The sequence below is a fragment of the Pongo abelii genome, chromosome 5 (assembly GCF_028885655.2).
Source record: "Pongo abelii isolate AG06213 chromosome 5, NHGRI_mPonAbe1-v2.0_pri, whole genome shotgun sequence".
Taxonomy (NCBI): domain Eukaryota; kingdom Metazoa; phylum Chordata; class Mammalia; order Primates; family Hominidae; genus Pongo; species Pongo abelii.
The window spans coordinates 162686887-162704450 of NC_071990.2; the positions used below are offsets into that span (position 1 = coordinate 162686887).

Here is a 17564-nt window from a genome sequence, read left to right on the forward strand (position 1 = left end):
GTCCTGCCTTTCCCAGCGGCCTTGCCCTGGCCATCCTGGCCCTGCGGGAAGGGGTCAGCCCACCAGAGCATCGTCCACCCCTCCGCCTCCCGCCCCAGCACCACGCCGCGCCCGCGTCGCCGCCCAGTGCCCGCGCCTTTGCGGAGCGCAGGCGGCCTTGGTCCGGTCCTGCGGGCCCCTCGCGCGCTCCAGAAGCATTAGTGTCCTCTGGGCCGCCACGGGCCAGCTGCGGCTCCCACCCTGGCGACCTGGATTGCTCTCCCCATTCTCAGCCTCATCCCCCACTCCTTCCACCCCATATTTTGCGGCCTCGAAGGACATGAACCATCTGCTGGCTGAAGGCGCTTGGACCTGAAACCAGCGACAGGTTTTGGCAGCTGCGAGGCGAGGGCGCCTGGCGAAGTGTGGGGTCTGCCGCCCCCTGCCGGCCTGGCTGACGTTCGCTTCTGTTTCCACGCTGCCCAGCAGTGTTCCAGGTGGAACATTTCAAAGGCAAGGCTGAGAATAAATGCTGTTCACAAATTCCAGAAAAGAAAAAAAAATGTTGCTCTTCTCTTTAGCAAAAGGTTTTCCCAGACAAGCCAGCACTTCTGTGGGTTGTATTTAAATCTTAAGTGCATGAGAGCTGTTGCCTGCAGGCGCTGGTATTGCCAAAGGAAGGTAGTTTCAGGACAATGTCTCTGAAAACTCCAGGCTCTTGGACTAAGCAACCTTTCCACATTATGTAGCATAATCTACCAGGTCCTGCGATTTACCCATCATGGAAAAGGAGCAAGTCTCTGCAAAACAGGGCTTTCAGAGAGTCTTTTCAGGAGAAAAAAAAAATGTTGGAAGAACTGATTCGTTGCCTATTTGTTGTTGACTTTGCATCTAAACTGAGCCCCTTAAAGGTATTTATGGGTATGAATGATAAATAATGAAAGGGATCAAAATAGGAATGTTTCATTTACTTTAACCTGGCCCATGCAGTGCACTTCAGGCCCTAGACTGTGGTTTGGACTCTGCGATTTCTACCTTCCTTGGCTTTGTTTGCTTCAGACTGATCAGAGTTCTGTGAATACAGTAGGTGCTCGATAAATGCTTATTCTGGCTACTGCCATTGATGCCTGTGGCAGTAACTGCAGACCGGTAGGCTCCGGCAGCAACGAGGCGTGGGGCTGGAGGGCCCGGCTCTGGCATCCAACCCTGCTCCATCTGACACACAAGCGGTGTGACTTTGGGGAAGCTATGAACCTCTGCGGAACTCTCTATTAGTAAGATGAGAGTGGTAGTAATAGCACCTCCCTCATAGGGTCAGAGTGAGAAATAAATGAAATAACCTGTGTAAAGAACCTAGTGTGGTGCCTAGTGTTGTGTAAACTACTCATGGGACAGGGGACTGTCCCATGTATATCCAGAATATACAAGGAACTCAAACATCTCCACAGCAAAAAACCAACCCAATTAAAATATGGGCAAATGATCTGAATTATTATTAAAGGAAGACATTATAAATGTGCAACAAGTGTATGAAAATGTGTTCAACATCAATAATCCTCAGGGAAATGCAAATCTAAACCACAATGAGCTATTGTCTCACCCCAGTAGGATGACTATTGTCAAAAAGAAAAAATAACACATATTGGTGAGGATGCAGGAAAAAAAGGGAATTTTTCTACACCGTTGGTGGGAATTTAAACTACTACAGTAATTCTGTAGAACACTATGGAGGTTCCTCAAAAAACTACAAATAGAAGTACCTTATGATCCAGCAATCTCACTACTGGACATTTATCCAACAGAATGGAAATCATTGTATCAAAGAGTCATCTGCAGCCCCAGGTTTATTGCAGCACTATTCACAATAGCCAAGATACGGAATCAACCCAGTTGTGTGACTACACATGAATGGATAAAGAAAATAAGGTATATACATACCATGGAATACTATTCAGCCATAAAAAATAATGGAATCCTATCGTTTGCAGCAACATGGATGAAACTAGAGGACAGTATGTTAAGTAAGCCAAGAACAGAAAGGTAAACACTGCGTGGTTCTCACTCATAATGTTGCCATAGGTGGCTATTAAGGTATGAGCAGGGCAGAAGAGGGCTTCCCCCTACCACTGCCCCAAACACACACCAGGAGTGTTGCCAACCATTAGGTGATGGTCAGGGTGTTTATTAACTGTCTAAAGCAATAATTGGTCACAGCTGGCACCAGTGAAGAGCAGTTTCCCAAGAGATAGAAAACACCTATCATCAGCAGCTTCCCGATAAGATCTCAGGAATTGGGCAAGTGGGGAGAAGGGACCTAAGACCTCGGAAGCATACCAATGTATAAAACACCCAAGTCCAAAGGTCAAGGCGCACACTTGCTTTTCAAGTCACCTGCTTGGCCCTATTCCAAGTGTGCTTTCCTTCCTTTCATTCCTGCTCTAAAGCTTTTTAATAAACTTTCACTCCTGCTCTAAAAACTTGCCTCAATCTCTCCTTCTGCCTCATGCCCCTCAGTCAAATTTACTCTTCTGAGGAAGCAAGAATTGAGGTTGCTGCAGACCCATATGGATTTGCCGCCGGTAACAATATGTGGCAGCTAAAAAAGTTTATCTCAAAGAAGTAAAAAGTAGAAAAGAGGACAGTAGAGGCCTGGAAGGGCGGGAAAAGGGGAAATAGGGAGAGCTTGGTTAAAGTCTACAGAATTACAGCTAGATAGCAGTAATATATTCTAGTGTTCTATACCATTGTAGGATGAATATGGCTAACAATAATATATTGTAAAGTTTCAACCAGTTAGAAAGAGCATATTGAATGTTTCCAACACAAATGAGTGATAAACTTTGAGGTGATTGATGGATATGCTAACTACCCCTCTTTGATCTCTATACATTATATGTATTGAAATATCTCTATGTACTCTGTGAACATGTGCAATTATTATTTGTCAATAAATTTTTTTTATCTTGATCGCATAGAATTAGAGAGTAGAATGGTGGTTACCAGAGGGTGAGGAGGGTAGTCGGGAAGAGGAGAATGGAGAGAGGTTTGTCAGTGGGTACAAAGATCCAATTAGATTGAAAGAATAAGTTCTGGTGTTCTATTACACACTAGGGTGACTATAGCTAATAATTCTGTGTTGTACATTTCAAGATAACTAGAAGGGAGGATTTGGAATCTTCTAACTAAGAAGAAAGGATAAATGATTAAAGTGAGGGGTATGCTAATCACCCTGATTTGATCCTTATACAATGTATTCATGCATTGAAACATCACACTGTACCCCATAAATATGTACAATTATTATGTGACAATTATAAATAAAACTTCTAAAAGGTACTTAGTACAGTGCCTAGTATATAGTGATTAACCAATCAAGTATAGCCATTATTATTTATTATTCCTTCCTCCCAGTAGTAAGTTACAGTGCAATGGTTAAAAGTAATCACTTGAGGCCCAGACATTTGCATTGGAACCTGGTTCTCCCAATTTCCACTGATGTAACTATGGGCAAGCAAGTTTCAATGCTCTGATCTATAAAATGGTAACGATAATAACAGAGAAAAATCTGGTGATTATATCATGGTATGGATAATTCATAGTGCTGTTTGTGCCTGGCACAGATCCACAAACCTACAATAAATAATAGTAGTAAAATAAAAATTCTAAGCGAGTGTATTTAGATTAACCACCAATGCTTAATTCTCCCCTGAGGTACTAATGTCTTTATCTAATTTCACCTTTCCATTTATTTGCTTATCGGAAGATTGATTCCAGAGGAAGGCTGAATCCAGAGTGTCTGAACTCAGTGACAGCTTCCCACATGAAGGTCAAGGGCTGTCTGCAGCCCCTGGTGGAATCCAGGCTGCCAACATCAGTCCTTCCACTTAGAGTAGTTCTTGTGCAGTCTTTGATGCAAGGTAATTTTGGAAGAATTGCCTCAAGGGTGTGCAATGGTGATGATTACTGATTGTGGCCTGGGTAGGTGGAAAGGCTACTCACAGGGACCAAATGCAGTGACCTTAGCTCCCGTAGTTATTCATTATTGGAACTTGGTTTTCAAAGTAAGTCAAATGAAACTGAACAATGTTTGCAATAATCCATCACTGCTCGTGGAACAGGGAAGGGTTCTGGAAGGGACTGGACTGGAGAACCCTGCAGGCTTGAGGTAAGTTATGAGTTGGTGCTCCCTTGCCTATGGAATCATTCAAAACAATGTCCCTACAACTTACTGAATTAGAATGTCAGCTGGGTGGATTCTTTCTTCTCTGGCCTCTCTTAAGGGACTCACATACTGTTGGATTCAGAAAAGGGCTTTTACAAATTCAGGGAATCACCTTCCCTTACTGAGCTCTAACACTAAGAACCAGAGGACCAATGCTTTTGTGAAGGTCAAATGACCTTTGAAAAGTGGGGGCCTCTTTTTCTCCACAGATGACATTCTTTTCTTTTCCAAGGGGCCTGGGGCTCCGCAAGTTTGTGGCACACCCTGCCTTCAGTGACTCCTCATGGCCTTTGCGGTAAAATCCACAGTATTTAGCAAGACAGTCTCCCCTCCCCAGTCATCTGGCCCAGTCTAGTTTCCTCTCTCACCCCTCCCCCAGTAATCCTCTCCTGCTTATTCAGGTCTAACAGGTGTCTTAATCAGCTTGGGCTGCCATCACAAAATACCATACTTGGGGGGTTTAGACACAGACATTTATTTCTCACAGGTCTGGAGGCTGGAAGTCCAAGATTAAGGTGTGGGCAGATGCAGTGTATGGTGAAATCTCTCCTCTTGGCTTTTAGATGGCCTGACTCTCGCTGCACCCTCACATGGCATCTCCTTTGCTTCTGCGAGGAGGGAAAGGGATGCGGGGTGTGTGTGTGTGTGTGTGTGTGTGTGTGTGTGTGTGTGTGTGTGTGTGTGTGTGTGTGTAGAGATGGCTCTCCTCTTCTTATTGAAGCATGAATCCCATCATGGGAATTTCATCATGACCTTCTACCACATGAGGACACAGTAATAAGGGGCCACCAGATGCCAGCACCTTGACTGGGGACCTCACAACTGCCAGAACTGTGAGACAATCCATTTTTTTCCTTTATAGATTGCCCAACCTGTGAAATTTTGTTACAGCAACACAAATAGACTGAGACATATGGTGTGGCTTCTCTTGCCATCCCTCTAGTGACTCCTTCTTTGCTAAATTCAGTGAGCATTTTTCAGTCCTCATCTTTGTGAAAGGACATTTTGGTAGAGTGGAGACTAGAGCTCAGATATTGCTGATGATCAGAGTTGGCGTGTCTCCCCAGTTGATTTACAAATGGGGCTTGGATACTGTTTTAAACTTGGGAGGAGCCTCCTAACCATCTCGACACAACCACTGATGTGACTACACTAGAGATAGACTCTTTCCACTTAATTCTACCACTCTTGCTTTACTTCATGAGAATGAAAATATAATAATGCACCATGAATTCATTTGGGGAAAGATTGATATTTTATTTTATTTTAAAAAATATGTATTTATTTAAGCTATACCTACTGGAATGGGAAGGATTAATATTTTTACTTTATTTTGTATTTATTTATTTATTTTTTTCTTTTTTGAGAAAGAGTCTTGCTCTGTTGCCCAGGCTGGACTGCAGTGGCACAATCTCAGCTCACTGCAAACTTCCGCCTCCTAGGTTCAAGCAATTCTCGTGCCTCAGCCTCCTGAGTAGCTGGGATGACAGGCGTATGCCACCACACCTGGCTAATTTGTGTACTTTTAGTAGAGATGGGGTTTTGACATGTTGGGCAGCCTGATCTCGAACTCCTGGACTCAAGTGATCCATCAGCCTCAGCCTCCCAAATTGTTGGGATTACAGACGTGAGCCACTGCACCCAGCTGGAAGGATTGATATTTTATAACATAATTTATAATTACAGAAAACATGTGAGTCCACTATAAATGAATAAATTTTGAAGATAATAAAATAGTTTCACTTATGTCGTAATTTTGACATGGTTTGTTATAGGATGTGGCGATGTTAACACTACTACCTAGCTTAATTTTGTCATCTAAGACCTGAACGGGTTGTGTCTATCAGCTACACCCCTGATTAGCCATGTAACCTTAGGAAGGCCTCAGCCCCCTCCTCATACAGCAGGGATGAGAACAGCACTGCCTGTTGGGAAGGTTGAGGGAGGCTATGGATGGTAGCACTTGGCAGAGGGTCTCATCATGGAAGGTACCAGTAAATGTGAGATACTTTCATGATTTTATTTTATCCAAAAGAAAGGGAATGAAAGAAGAGATGAGAAAACAAGACTAATCAGGAGAGATAAAGGTCTAGTGGTGAGGGGAAGAGTGAGCAGGAATAAAGTCAGCATGGAGCAGCTGAGGGGGGAGATGGCTTCCCAGCATCTATTGCAGATTCCACCCTCAAACATTTTGTAAGGATCCTTTATTCAAGGTAATGTTTGAACCCTGCTGAGCCAGTGGCGTGGGTCTCTGAGAGAATAATTGTTTCACTCTCTGGTTTGTGTGTGTGTTTACTCTCATGTAAGTCAACAACATCCTGGGATTGGGACACACTTTCTGGGCACTGCTGGTCAGTCCCAAAATTGAACATAGGAAGTGGTTCTTCTACTTCTTTCATTTTTGAAATCAGGTAAAACAAAGTTTTTTTGTATAATAATTATTTTTTCTCCCACAATGTAGTAAAAATACATATGCCATGGCTTTATGTGCAATTCATTTAATTTAATTTTTGATTGAAGAAATTCCCAGTCCAAATCTTGTACAAGATTGAGGAAGTCTTCCAAAAATATGTTTAATTTCTTTGTGAAGACTGTCAGGGTGCTGGAATGAATGGGCAGAGAAAATAATGGGTGATTTTTCAAATCTAAATGAGTGGGCCCACATGATGGCTAGCCTAGTTGAAAAAAATATATAGCCATTGTAGCCAACTATGCAATAGATGGCTAAGCTCTTCACCTGGTTCTCAGTTTCATTAATTTATATCATTTCTGTTCAGGTGCCATGCTCCCCTCCCTTGCAAGCTGAAACAATGAAATATCTCTTTGAATATATTCTGTTCTTTGATCAGTTCATGGAGTGGGACTCAGCATTTCTCTCTTTGTTATGGCCTGAGTAAGGATTTCCATAGACATACATTTGCTTCTTATCCCTGGAGAAATCACACACATCCATTTGCCAGATGACATTACAGATAGTGACTCAGCAAATACTCACTTAGTGCTTGGGTTAGGCCCCCAAGTTCTTATACATACATATATGTGTACATACATACATACATACACACCTGTGTGTAAGTGTAAGTGTGAGTGTGTGTCCTTTACAAATACTAGCTTATTTAGCTTGTGGTGTAGGTAGGGTAGTATATTCACCCCCATTTTATACCCAAGGAAATCTAGACATAGAAAATCATGTTATTTGCCCAATGACCAAACTCCCAAATCAAGGAAATAAAGGAACCTGGATTTAAGCCAGATTTCCAAGAAAAAATTTAGGACTCTTCTCACTTTTTCAACTATGTTCCAACCTTTGAAAAAATAATCTAAACACATCCCAGTGTAACTGAAGAGGAGGTTAGTTTTTTGCCACTTGCAGAATCCAATTAAGAAGAGAGAAGTCTGGTATAAAGAAAGTGATTTACTTTCAACGCTAGCTTAGGGGAAGAAATACAGGAGTCCTCCGGTACCACTTCACTTCTGGAGCAGAAAGTGGCACTTTTAAAAGGCAGGGGAAGAAGGGAACAAGGGTGCAGGGGTCCATGCTAGCTTCTTATCTGTCAGCTGGTTGAGCTGGTGACTGCTGGTGCCTTTGTGAGCAGGCTGTTGTCTCTTGAGGCAACTCCCTGGAGGGTGAGAGTTCTGTAGTGGGTATGCTTTGGTTTATAAATGGAATGTGAACTCAGGAGTTCCATCTTAAAGCACATGGTTAGATGAACTTGCCCTGTAGGGAGACTCTGATGAAGGGGAGGTAAAAGGCCATATTTGCCTTTCTAAAGGGCTAAGTAGGAAATGGGGAACTAGGAGAATGAGGAAAAAAGAGAAAAAAAATAATGAAGCTATCTTAGAAAAATGGAGGTCCTCGGTCGTACTAGTAGGTTCTCTTAAACAGCTTTATTGAGATGTCATTCACCCATTTAAGGCATGCAATCCAATGGATGTAAATATATTGAGAGTTGTACAGCCACCCTCACAATAAGTTTTAAAATGTTTTCATACCCCAAAAAGGCACTCCACTCTCACTGGCTGTTGCCTCTCCTCTGCAGCTTCTGGCAACCACAAATCTACTTTCTGTTTTTATAGACTTGCCTGTTTTGGACACTTCATATAAATGAAGTATCCAAATAGTTCTTCATATAAACAATGTCCAGATGCTTGCAATTTAATCTAATTACCAGATACAGTTTTACAAGTTGACTTTAGAGTCAAATACATTTGAATTCTGTGGAAGCCATTCAAGAAAATATCAAAGAAAATACAGAACAGGAGAAGATTAAGCGAAGAGATTTTTGGGGGAAATTGGTGTCCGTGTGTGTGTGTAGATGGGGGCGGGGGGTATGAATATTCTATTTCAGCCCATGGAAACTAGGACGTGGATCACTATGAACTTATTCAGCGGGCTACACCCAAAGGCTAGAACAAACTTCTCTGTCACGGGATTAGCATATGTTTTAACTAACTGGGAGATACATTCTCTCATAAGCTCTTTTGGAAAGCCAGGCTTTCTGTGGACATGTTATCTTTCCAGTGTGCTGCAATGCCTGGGGAGAGGAAAATGTTTCTTTTACAGCCATGCTCAGTGAGAAGCAGAGAAACATCTTCCATTTCACAAATTACTAAACTTTTACACATGCAAATATGCGTACACATTCGCACACCACAGTGAGGAAGAAATTCTCACACCATTAATAAAATACAGTTACTTCTGTAGCAATATACATCTACATTTGCCTATAATATAAAAATGTTTTTTCTACTAAAAGATTTGTTTAATGTTTCTTCACCAGCAAATAAACCCTAATACATCTCATTGCCTTATGAGCCCTGGAGGTAAATAAGAGAAAATAATCCTAGGGGGAAAATTATCAAATTAAAAAGAGGAAAATTTGATTCTGTTTTGGGATATTTTTCCTAGGGACATGAGCTGGGGAGGAGATCTCAGCAGGGATGCGCTATGAAGCATAGTGACATGACACAGTTACAGGTAACTTAAAGGTGGAAACAAATGGAAGTTTCTCTTTTTGAATATCAATTGTAGCCTGCTCTGCTACATTTCAAAAAAACATCTTCAGAAAGTTTAACTTAACTCACTGTAAGACAAACTTTACGGATTTATTGCGTGTTTTGAAGTCCTACTCTGAGCTATAGAATTTAACAAAGCACAACTCTTCTTGGAAATGAAAATTCAAATGGGAAGAAAATGCAGGGTGAAGACATGGATATGGGCCTAAAATATCTATTTCTCTACGATCTTTTGATACACCTCTCAAGTGCTTTTTAGTGGATTAGGTTTAGAATGCACCAGGCAACTCCTTCTCAATAATCCATTTTTGCCCGAAGCCCAGGATTCCTGCTAAGCCGTGTCCCATCTGTGCGGGACCCCACTGGAAGTTGGACTGTCCAACTGGCCCAAGGCTCTGACTGACTCCTTCCCAGATCTCGGCTTAGCGGCTGAAGACTGACACTGCCTGATTGCCTTGGAAGCTTCCTGGACCATCACAGATGCTTTGGGTAACTCTTACAGTGGAAGGTAAGTCCGTCCCCTTCTTAATCAATACAGAGGCTACCCACTCCACATTACCTTCTTTTCAAGGGCCTGTTTCCCTTGCCTCCATAACTGTTATGGGTGTTGATGGCCAGGTTTCTAAACCTCTTAAAACTCCCCAACTCTGGTGCCAACTTGGACAACATTCTTTTATGCACTCCTTTTTAGTTATCCCCACCTGCCTAGCTCCCTTATTAGGTCGAGACATTTTAACTAAATTGTCTGCTTCCATGACTGTTCCTGGGCTATAGCCATGCCTCATTGCCACCTTTTCCCCCAGTTCAAAGCCTCCTTCACATCCTCTCCTTGTATCTCCCCACCTTAATCCACAAGTATAGAATACCTCTACTCCCTCCTTGGTGACAGATGATGCACCCCTTACCATCCCATTAAAACCTAATCACCCTTAACCCGCTCAATGCCAACATCCCATCCCACAGCGCGCTTTAAAAGGATTAAAGCCTGTTATCACTTGCCTGTTACAGCATGGCCTTTTAAAGCCTATAAACTCTCCTTAAAATTCCCCCATTTTACCTGTCCTAAAACTGGACAAGCCTTACAGGTGAGTTCAGGATCTGCCCTTTATCTACCAAATTGTCTTGCCTATCCACCCCGTGGTGCCAAACCCATATACTCCCCTGCCCTGAATACCTTCCTCCACAACTCACTATTCTGTTCTTGATCTTAAAAATGCTTTTTTCACTATTCCCCTGCACGCCTCATCCCAGCCTCTCTTTACTTTCACTTGGACTGACCCTGACACCCATTAGGCTCAGCAAATTACCTGGGCTATACTGCCACAAGGCTTCACAGACAGCCCCCATTACTTCAGTCAAGCCCAAATTTCTTCTCCATCTGTTACCTATCTCGGCATAATCCTTCATAAAAACACACGTGCTCTCCCTGACGATCATGTCCGACTGATCTCTCACCCCAACACCTTCTAGAAAACAACAACTCCTTTCCTTCCTAGGCATGGTTGGATACTATCGCCTTTGAATACCTGGTTTTGCCATCCTAACAAAACCATTATATAAACTCACAAAAGGAAACCTAGCTGACCCCATAGATCCTAAATCCTTTCCCCACTCCTCTTTCCATTCCTTGAAGACAGCTTTAGAGACTGCTCCCACACTAGCTCTCCCTGACTCACCCCAACCCTTTTCATTACACACAGCCAAAGTGCAGGGCTGTGCAATCGGAATTCTTACACAAGGACCGGGACCGTGCCCTGTAGCCTTAGCGCTCATGTCTGCGTGTGGGGGCTGCCACTGCCTTAATACTTTTAGAGGCCCTCAAAATCACAAACTGTGCTCAACCCACTCTCTACAGTTCTCATAACTTCCAAAATCTATTTTCTTCCTCACACCTGACACATATACTTTCTGCTCCCTGGCTCCTTCAGCTGTACTCACTCTTTGTTAAGTCTCCCACAATTACCATTGTTCCTGGCCTGGACTTCAATCCAGCCTCTCACATTATTCCACACCTGACCCCCATTACTGTATTTCTCTGATCCACCTGACATTCACCCCATTTCCCCATATTTCCTTCTTTCCTGTTCCTCACCCTAATCACACTTGGTTTATTGATGGCAGTTCCACCAGGCCTAATCGCCACTCACCAGCAAAGGCAGGCTATTCTATAGTATCTTCCACATCTATCACTGAGGCTACTGCTCTGCCCCCTCCACTACATCTATCATTGAGGCTACTGCTCTGCCCCCTCCACTACCTCTCAGCAAGCTGAACTCATTGCCTTAACTCAGGCCCTCGCTCTTGCAAAGGGACTACACGTCAATATTTATACTGACTCTAAATATTTCTTCCATATCCTGCACCACCATGATGTTATATGGGCAGAAAGAAATTTCCTCACTATGGAAGGGTCCTCCATCATTAATGCCTCTTTAATAAAAACTCTTTTCAAAGCCACTTTACTTACAAAGGAAGCTGGAGTCATTCACTGCAAGGGCCATCAAAAGGCATCAAATCCCATCACTCAGGACAATGTTTATGCTGATAAGGTAACTAAAAAAGCAGCTAGCATTCCAACTTCTATCCCTCACGGCAGTTTCTCTCCTTCTCATCTGGCCACTCCCACCCACTCCCCCACTGACTCTTCCACCTATCAATCTCTTCCCACACAAGGCAAATGGTTCTTGGACCAAGAAAAATATCTCCTTCCAGCCTCACAGGCCCATACTATTCTGTCGTCATTTCATAACCTCTTCCATGTAGGTTATATGCTGCTAGCCCACCTCTTGGAACCTCTCATTTCCTTTCCATCCTGGAAATCTATCCTTAAGGAAATCACTTCTCAGTGTTCCATCTGCTACTCTACTACACCTCAGCGCTCCCCCCCTCTCCCGGGCCCATACATCAAGCTCGGGGATTTGCCCATGCCCAGGACTGGCAAATTGACTTTACTCACATGCCTCTAGTCAGGAAACTAAAATACCTCTTGGTCTGGGTAGACACTTTCACTGGATGGGTAGAGGCCTTTTCCACAGGGTCTGAGAAGGCCACCATGGTCATTTCTTCCCTTTTGTCAGACATAATTCCTCAGTTTGGCCTTCCTACCTCTATACAGTCCGATAATGGACTGGCCTTTATTAGTCAAATCACCCAGTTTCTCAGGCTCTTGGTATTCAGTGAAACCTTCATACCCCTTATCGTCCTCAATCTTCAGGAAAGGTAAAATAGACTAATGGGTTTTTAAAAACACACCTCACCAAGCTCAGCTCCAACTTAAAAAGGAGGACTCTGTCAAGGATAGAGCCCAAAAACTTGCCAACGAAGCAAGTAATTATGCTGAACCCCCTTGGGCACTCTCTAATTGGATGTCCTGGGTCCTCCCAATTCTTAGTTCTTTAATACCTATTTTTCTCCTTCTTTTATTCAGACCTTGTATCTTCGTTTAGTTTCTCAATTCATCCAAAACCATATCCAGGCCATCACCAATCATTCTATATGACAAATGCTCCTTCTAACAAGCTCACACATCACCGCTTACCAGAAAATCTTCCTTCAACTTAATCTCTCCCACTCTGGGTTCCCACATCACTCCTAATCCCACTCCAAGCAGCCCTAAGAAACATTGCCCATTATCTCTCCATACCACCCCCAAAAATTTTTGCTGCCCCAACACTTTACCACTATTTCATTTTCTTTTTCTTATTGATATAAGAAGACAGGAATGTCAGGCCTCTGAGCCCAAACTAAGCCATCATATCCCCTGTGACCTGCACGTATATATCCAGATGGCCTGAAGTAACTGAAGAATCACAAAAGAAGTGAAAATGGCCTGCTCTTGACTTAACTGATGACACTAACTTGTGAAATTCCTTCTCCTGGCTCATCCTGGCTCAAAAGCTCCCAGCTGAGGCCCCCTTGGCCACCCGCTACCACAACCAGACAGAAAGCAGCTTTTGGACAGATTTGATTTCACAGAAAAATCAAGGCCAGTATTTAGCCCAGGCTCTTCTTTTTTACAATTTCCTCTGAAATTCAGATGCCTGTCAACATCACGGACAGACGTATTTCTCCCCACTTAATAGTGGTGTGTCACTGTAGTAAACCCAATACAAAAATTGCCCTCTTTTGTAGGGGAGTTTTTTACCCTCCAGTTTTTTGCTTAATTTTTGTGCAAGACGGCAACATACTTTAGTTCAGTTCTGATTTATTCCCAACATCATCAGCGCACCAAATTTTTTGTATCTCAAGGAGGGACCATTTAGAGGGTGCTTATCACCAGTTAAAGTGACAGTGTCACAACCAAAGTGCATATTGTAAGAAATCAAACAATGGCCTCCAAGTTCCATTTCTACTCAGGGATGAACAAATCAACATCAATCTTTGGAACACAGTTGCCACTGATGGTACCTTACTCTTCTATCATGACATGGCAATCATGAGCAAACATACAATTTATTCTTATTTTAGGTTTTATGGTTAGAATAGAAAGACAGCTAGACATGAGCAGGAGGGGGAAGCCCCTGAGAAAAGGCAAGTGTGGAAAATCTCACACCCCAGAAATTGCCTGAGTCCTGCATGCTAGATATGAGCAGAGGAGGGGGAATACTTAGGCAGAGAGGAATGCCCCTTAACATGCCCAGCAATCGCTCAGTCTGTAGTTAACTTTTCCAAATGTCACAAGGTACATGCTGATAGGGAGGGAAGAGGGCAAAGGAGGAATTCCTAAGAGATACGCAAGTGCAGTTAGTATAGATCTGAGTGCTATGCAACCTTCCTGGGGTAGCGGCAATGAGCAATGCAGCCGGTAGGTAGAATTCATATCTGACATGGTTTAGCTGTGTCCCCACTCAAATCTCATCTTGAATTATAGCTCCCATAATTCTCACGTGTTGTGGGAGGGACCCAGTGGGAGATAATTGAATCATGGGGGCAGTTTCCCCCATACTGTTCTCTTGGTAGTAAATAAGTCTCATGAGATCTGATGGTTTTATAACAGGAAACCTCTTAGGCTTGACTCTTATTCTGTCTTGTCTGCCGATGTGTAAGACGTGCATTTTACCTTCCACCATGATTATGAGGCCTCCTCAGTCACGTGGAACTGTAAGTCCACTTAACCTCTTTTTCTTTATAAATTACCCAGTTTTGGGTATGTCTTTATCAGCAGAATGAAAACGGACTAATACAGTATCCAACGCCAGGACCATGCATGCACATCAACTAATATTAAGGGAAGGTCCCACAAGCCTAGAGTGGGGACTAGGCTGGGAAAAGGCTAGGACTTAAGGCAGGAGCAAGAAATCTAGACAAGGGAAAAAGGCAGAGACTTAAGACAGAGGTGGGAACTTCAGGAAAGAGTTTGACATCATAGCAACTCAATGCAGAACTCTTGGAGAGCTGTTGGCTCCCTCCCTTTCAACAGCCTGCTCTGCCTTATCTTTCAGAGCATATTGTCTCTCTGTGTAAACTCTCTGCTCTCTACCTTCCTTCCATAAATTGTCTTTTTTGGCTAAATTAGTCGCTTAGCAGAATTCTTTCTCCCAAGTAAGACTAAGCTCTGAGGATTCCTCCACTTCCAGATAACACTGTATTCATTAATATAGTAACACAGGAGGGGTGACGTCATTCTAACCTGTTTATCAATCTAGTTAATCTTTTCATATATTGAAATCTGTGAATAGAAAAGTTTTTTATATAATTTCAACTTTTGAGATTTGGAGGTACATAAGCAGGTTTGCTACATGAGTAAATTGGCCTCTCGCCCTGTGACGAATGCATGACACTGAGGTTTGAGGCACAAATGATCTCATTACCCAGGTAGTGAGCTTAGTACCCCACAGGTAGTTTTTCAGCCCCTGCCTTCCTCCCTCTCTCCCAGCTCTAGTAGTTGCCAGTGTGTCTTTTGTTGCCATCTTTACATCCATGTGTTGAAGTGTTTTCTTCATTAAATATCTTGATTCGTAGCTACCCATTCTGCTTCCAGTAAAGCAGAAAGTTTTATTTGATTAATATGAACCAAATACATAAAAAAGAACTCATGACAATCAGACTTGATTAACTGACCATTTGATTGACTGAGCATTTGTTCCACTTGGATCTCCCACCTCTAGGTCAAGGAGAGCCTCTGGATGACTATGTGAATACCCAGGGGGCTTCACTGTTCAGTGTCACTAAGAAGCAGCTGGGTGCAGGAAGTATAGAAGAATGTGCAGCAAAATGTAAGGAGGAGAAAGATTCCACCTGCAGGTATTTCCATTGTCATTGCACCTACACAGGAATCTGTCATTTGGATGGCAAGTTATTTATTCACAAATTTATTAATGACTTAAGAGGAAAGAGGAATTTATGGAGTCAGGGTTTGGAACTATATTTGCTCACAGTATCTGAAGCCATATTAACAGCTTCTCATTAAGGTTTATTGGAGTCCCCTTTAGAAAAACACCCCAAAAGGAAGTTATTTATTTTTACACTGGACATAAACATTAGCCCCCATTATTCTGAGCTCTAGTTTTTAACATCATAATTATCAGTAAATGTTTGTTGAGGATCATGTGAATGAAAGTGCCCTAGATAGATCTGAGCAATGACTTACAGCTGCAAGATCCAGTGCCTGCCCTTTAGTATTTAAGGTGTAGTCAAAGAAACTGGATATAATGTTAAAAAATAAAAAATAAAAAATAAAGCCCAAGTGAGGTACTGCGAAGTGGCATAATCAATGCATGCTCTACCCAGATCCAGAGGAAAGAACAGTGCCTAAGGTTGAGGCAGTTAGAGGAGGCTCAGGGAGGAGGCAGGAACTGAGCTGGCTTTGGAGTTGAGAGAGCTCTTGACAAGCACCAGGAAGGCAGGGGATGATGCGGTCCTGCACCCTCTGATGGGGACCATTAAGAGATCGAGTTGGCTGAAGCATAGGCTTTGTGTAGGTGATGGGCCTGGGAAGGTAGCTATGGACGCCAGACTGAGCACCCATGGCAGGACCACGTGGATGGGGACGGGAGGGATCAGGGGCCAGGGTGGGGTGGAATGTGGAGCAGAGGTTCAGGGGAAGTGATCAGAGTTGGGAGGTCATGGAGACGAGCCTCCAGAACTGGGAGACAATAAACTTATGTCATTGAAGCCATGCAGTTTATGACCCTCTGTTATTGCTGCCCTAGCAAATGGATACAGGTAGCCATTTAGATTGTCTGCTGAGCCCACTAACTAATGATTTGATAAATATATACTCACGTCTGTCCCTCTGGGAATCTGTGATAGTTTTTCTGAGTTATATGTCATCAAATAGGATAGCTGCATCATCTGGTATACATATGATCAAACTCACTAAATAATGACAGATTTCTCTTCAGAATCACTCTATCAATTTACTCTTCCTCCATAGTGCAGGGCTATTGTCCGTTCCCCAGCTTCCTGAGCATTTTCAGATTTGTCAGATTTTTGTCACGTGCTTTTAGTATGTCCTGCATTTCCCCGGTCTGGAAATTACCTATTCATAACAATGAAGTTTTCTAATTGAAGTGTAGGATGATTCTCTTAATAATCAGAAGCTGTGCCATAAGTACTTTCTCCCACTCTTTGCTCTTTTTAATCTTTTATGCTGTTCTTTGATAAATGGAAACTTTTATTATTCTTTGATAAATGGAAACTTTTATTAATATTTTCCTTCAGAAAAATGCATTAATCTTTTCCTTTATGGCCTATGAATAGAAATATATAGCTTAGGAATTATGTTCCTATACTGAAATCATAGAGCTAACCCCACCAAATCATCTTCAAAATGTTTAAGATATGCTTTACACATTCAAGTCTCTGATTCATGTGGAATTTTTCTGTATGGTGTGAAATAAGGATAATATTTGTTTCCCATGCTTCAGAAATATTTATGGTCTGATCCATTTTTCCCATTGGGCTGCAATGCCAGGGCCATGATACATCATATTTTCGTGGATTCATATTTCTATTGCTAAGCTTTTGATTTTGTTCCATTCATCTATTCTATCCATGAACCAATGTCACCTAGCCTTAATTGTGTTAGATCTACAATAATATATAGTAATGCATTTTTTTAGCATTATATGTAAATTTTAAAAGCAGTTTAAGTTTCACAAAAGTTCCTATAGGAATTCTTATCAGAATTATATTAAATTAGATTTATTTCAGGAGAACTGACATCATTTAATGGCCACAAGTCTATTGCCCAACAAGGATGTATTAGTCCATTCTCACACCATCATAAAGAAATACCTCAGACTGGGGAATTTATAAAGAAAAGTGGTTTAATTGACACATGGTTCCACATGCTGTACAGGAAGCATGGCTGCGGAGGCCTCAGGAAACTTACAATCATGGTGGA

At 42.5% G+C, this 17564-nt stretch overlaps 1 protein-coding gene across 1 annotated transcript in view; it reads left to right on the plus strand.

The window, feature by feature from the left end:
- Positions 1 to 1077: 1077 nt before the first annotated feature.
- The window catches only part of LOC112133829 (plasminogen-like protein B), a 133042-nt gene continuing 116555 nt past the window's right edge, over positions 1078 to 17564 (plus strand). The window contains exons 1-3 of the mRNA XM_063725301.1: positions 1078 to 1128; positions 6576 to 6612; positions 15325 to 15460. Coding sequence (XP_063581371.1) covers positions 1078 to 1128; positions 6576 to 6612; positions 15325 to 15460 — 224 coding nt within the window. The remainder of the gene's footprint in view (positions 1129 to 6575; positions 6613 to 15324; positions 15461 to 17564) is intronic.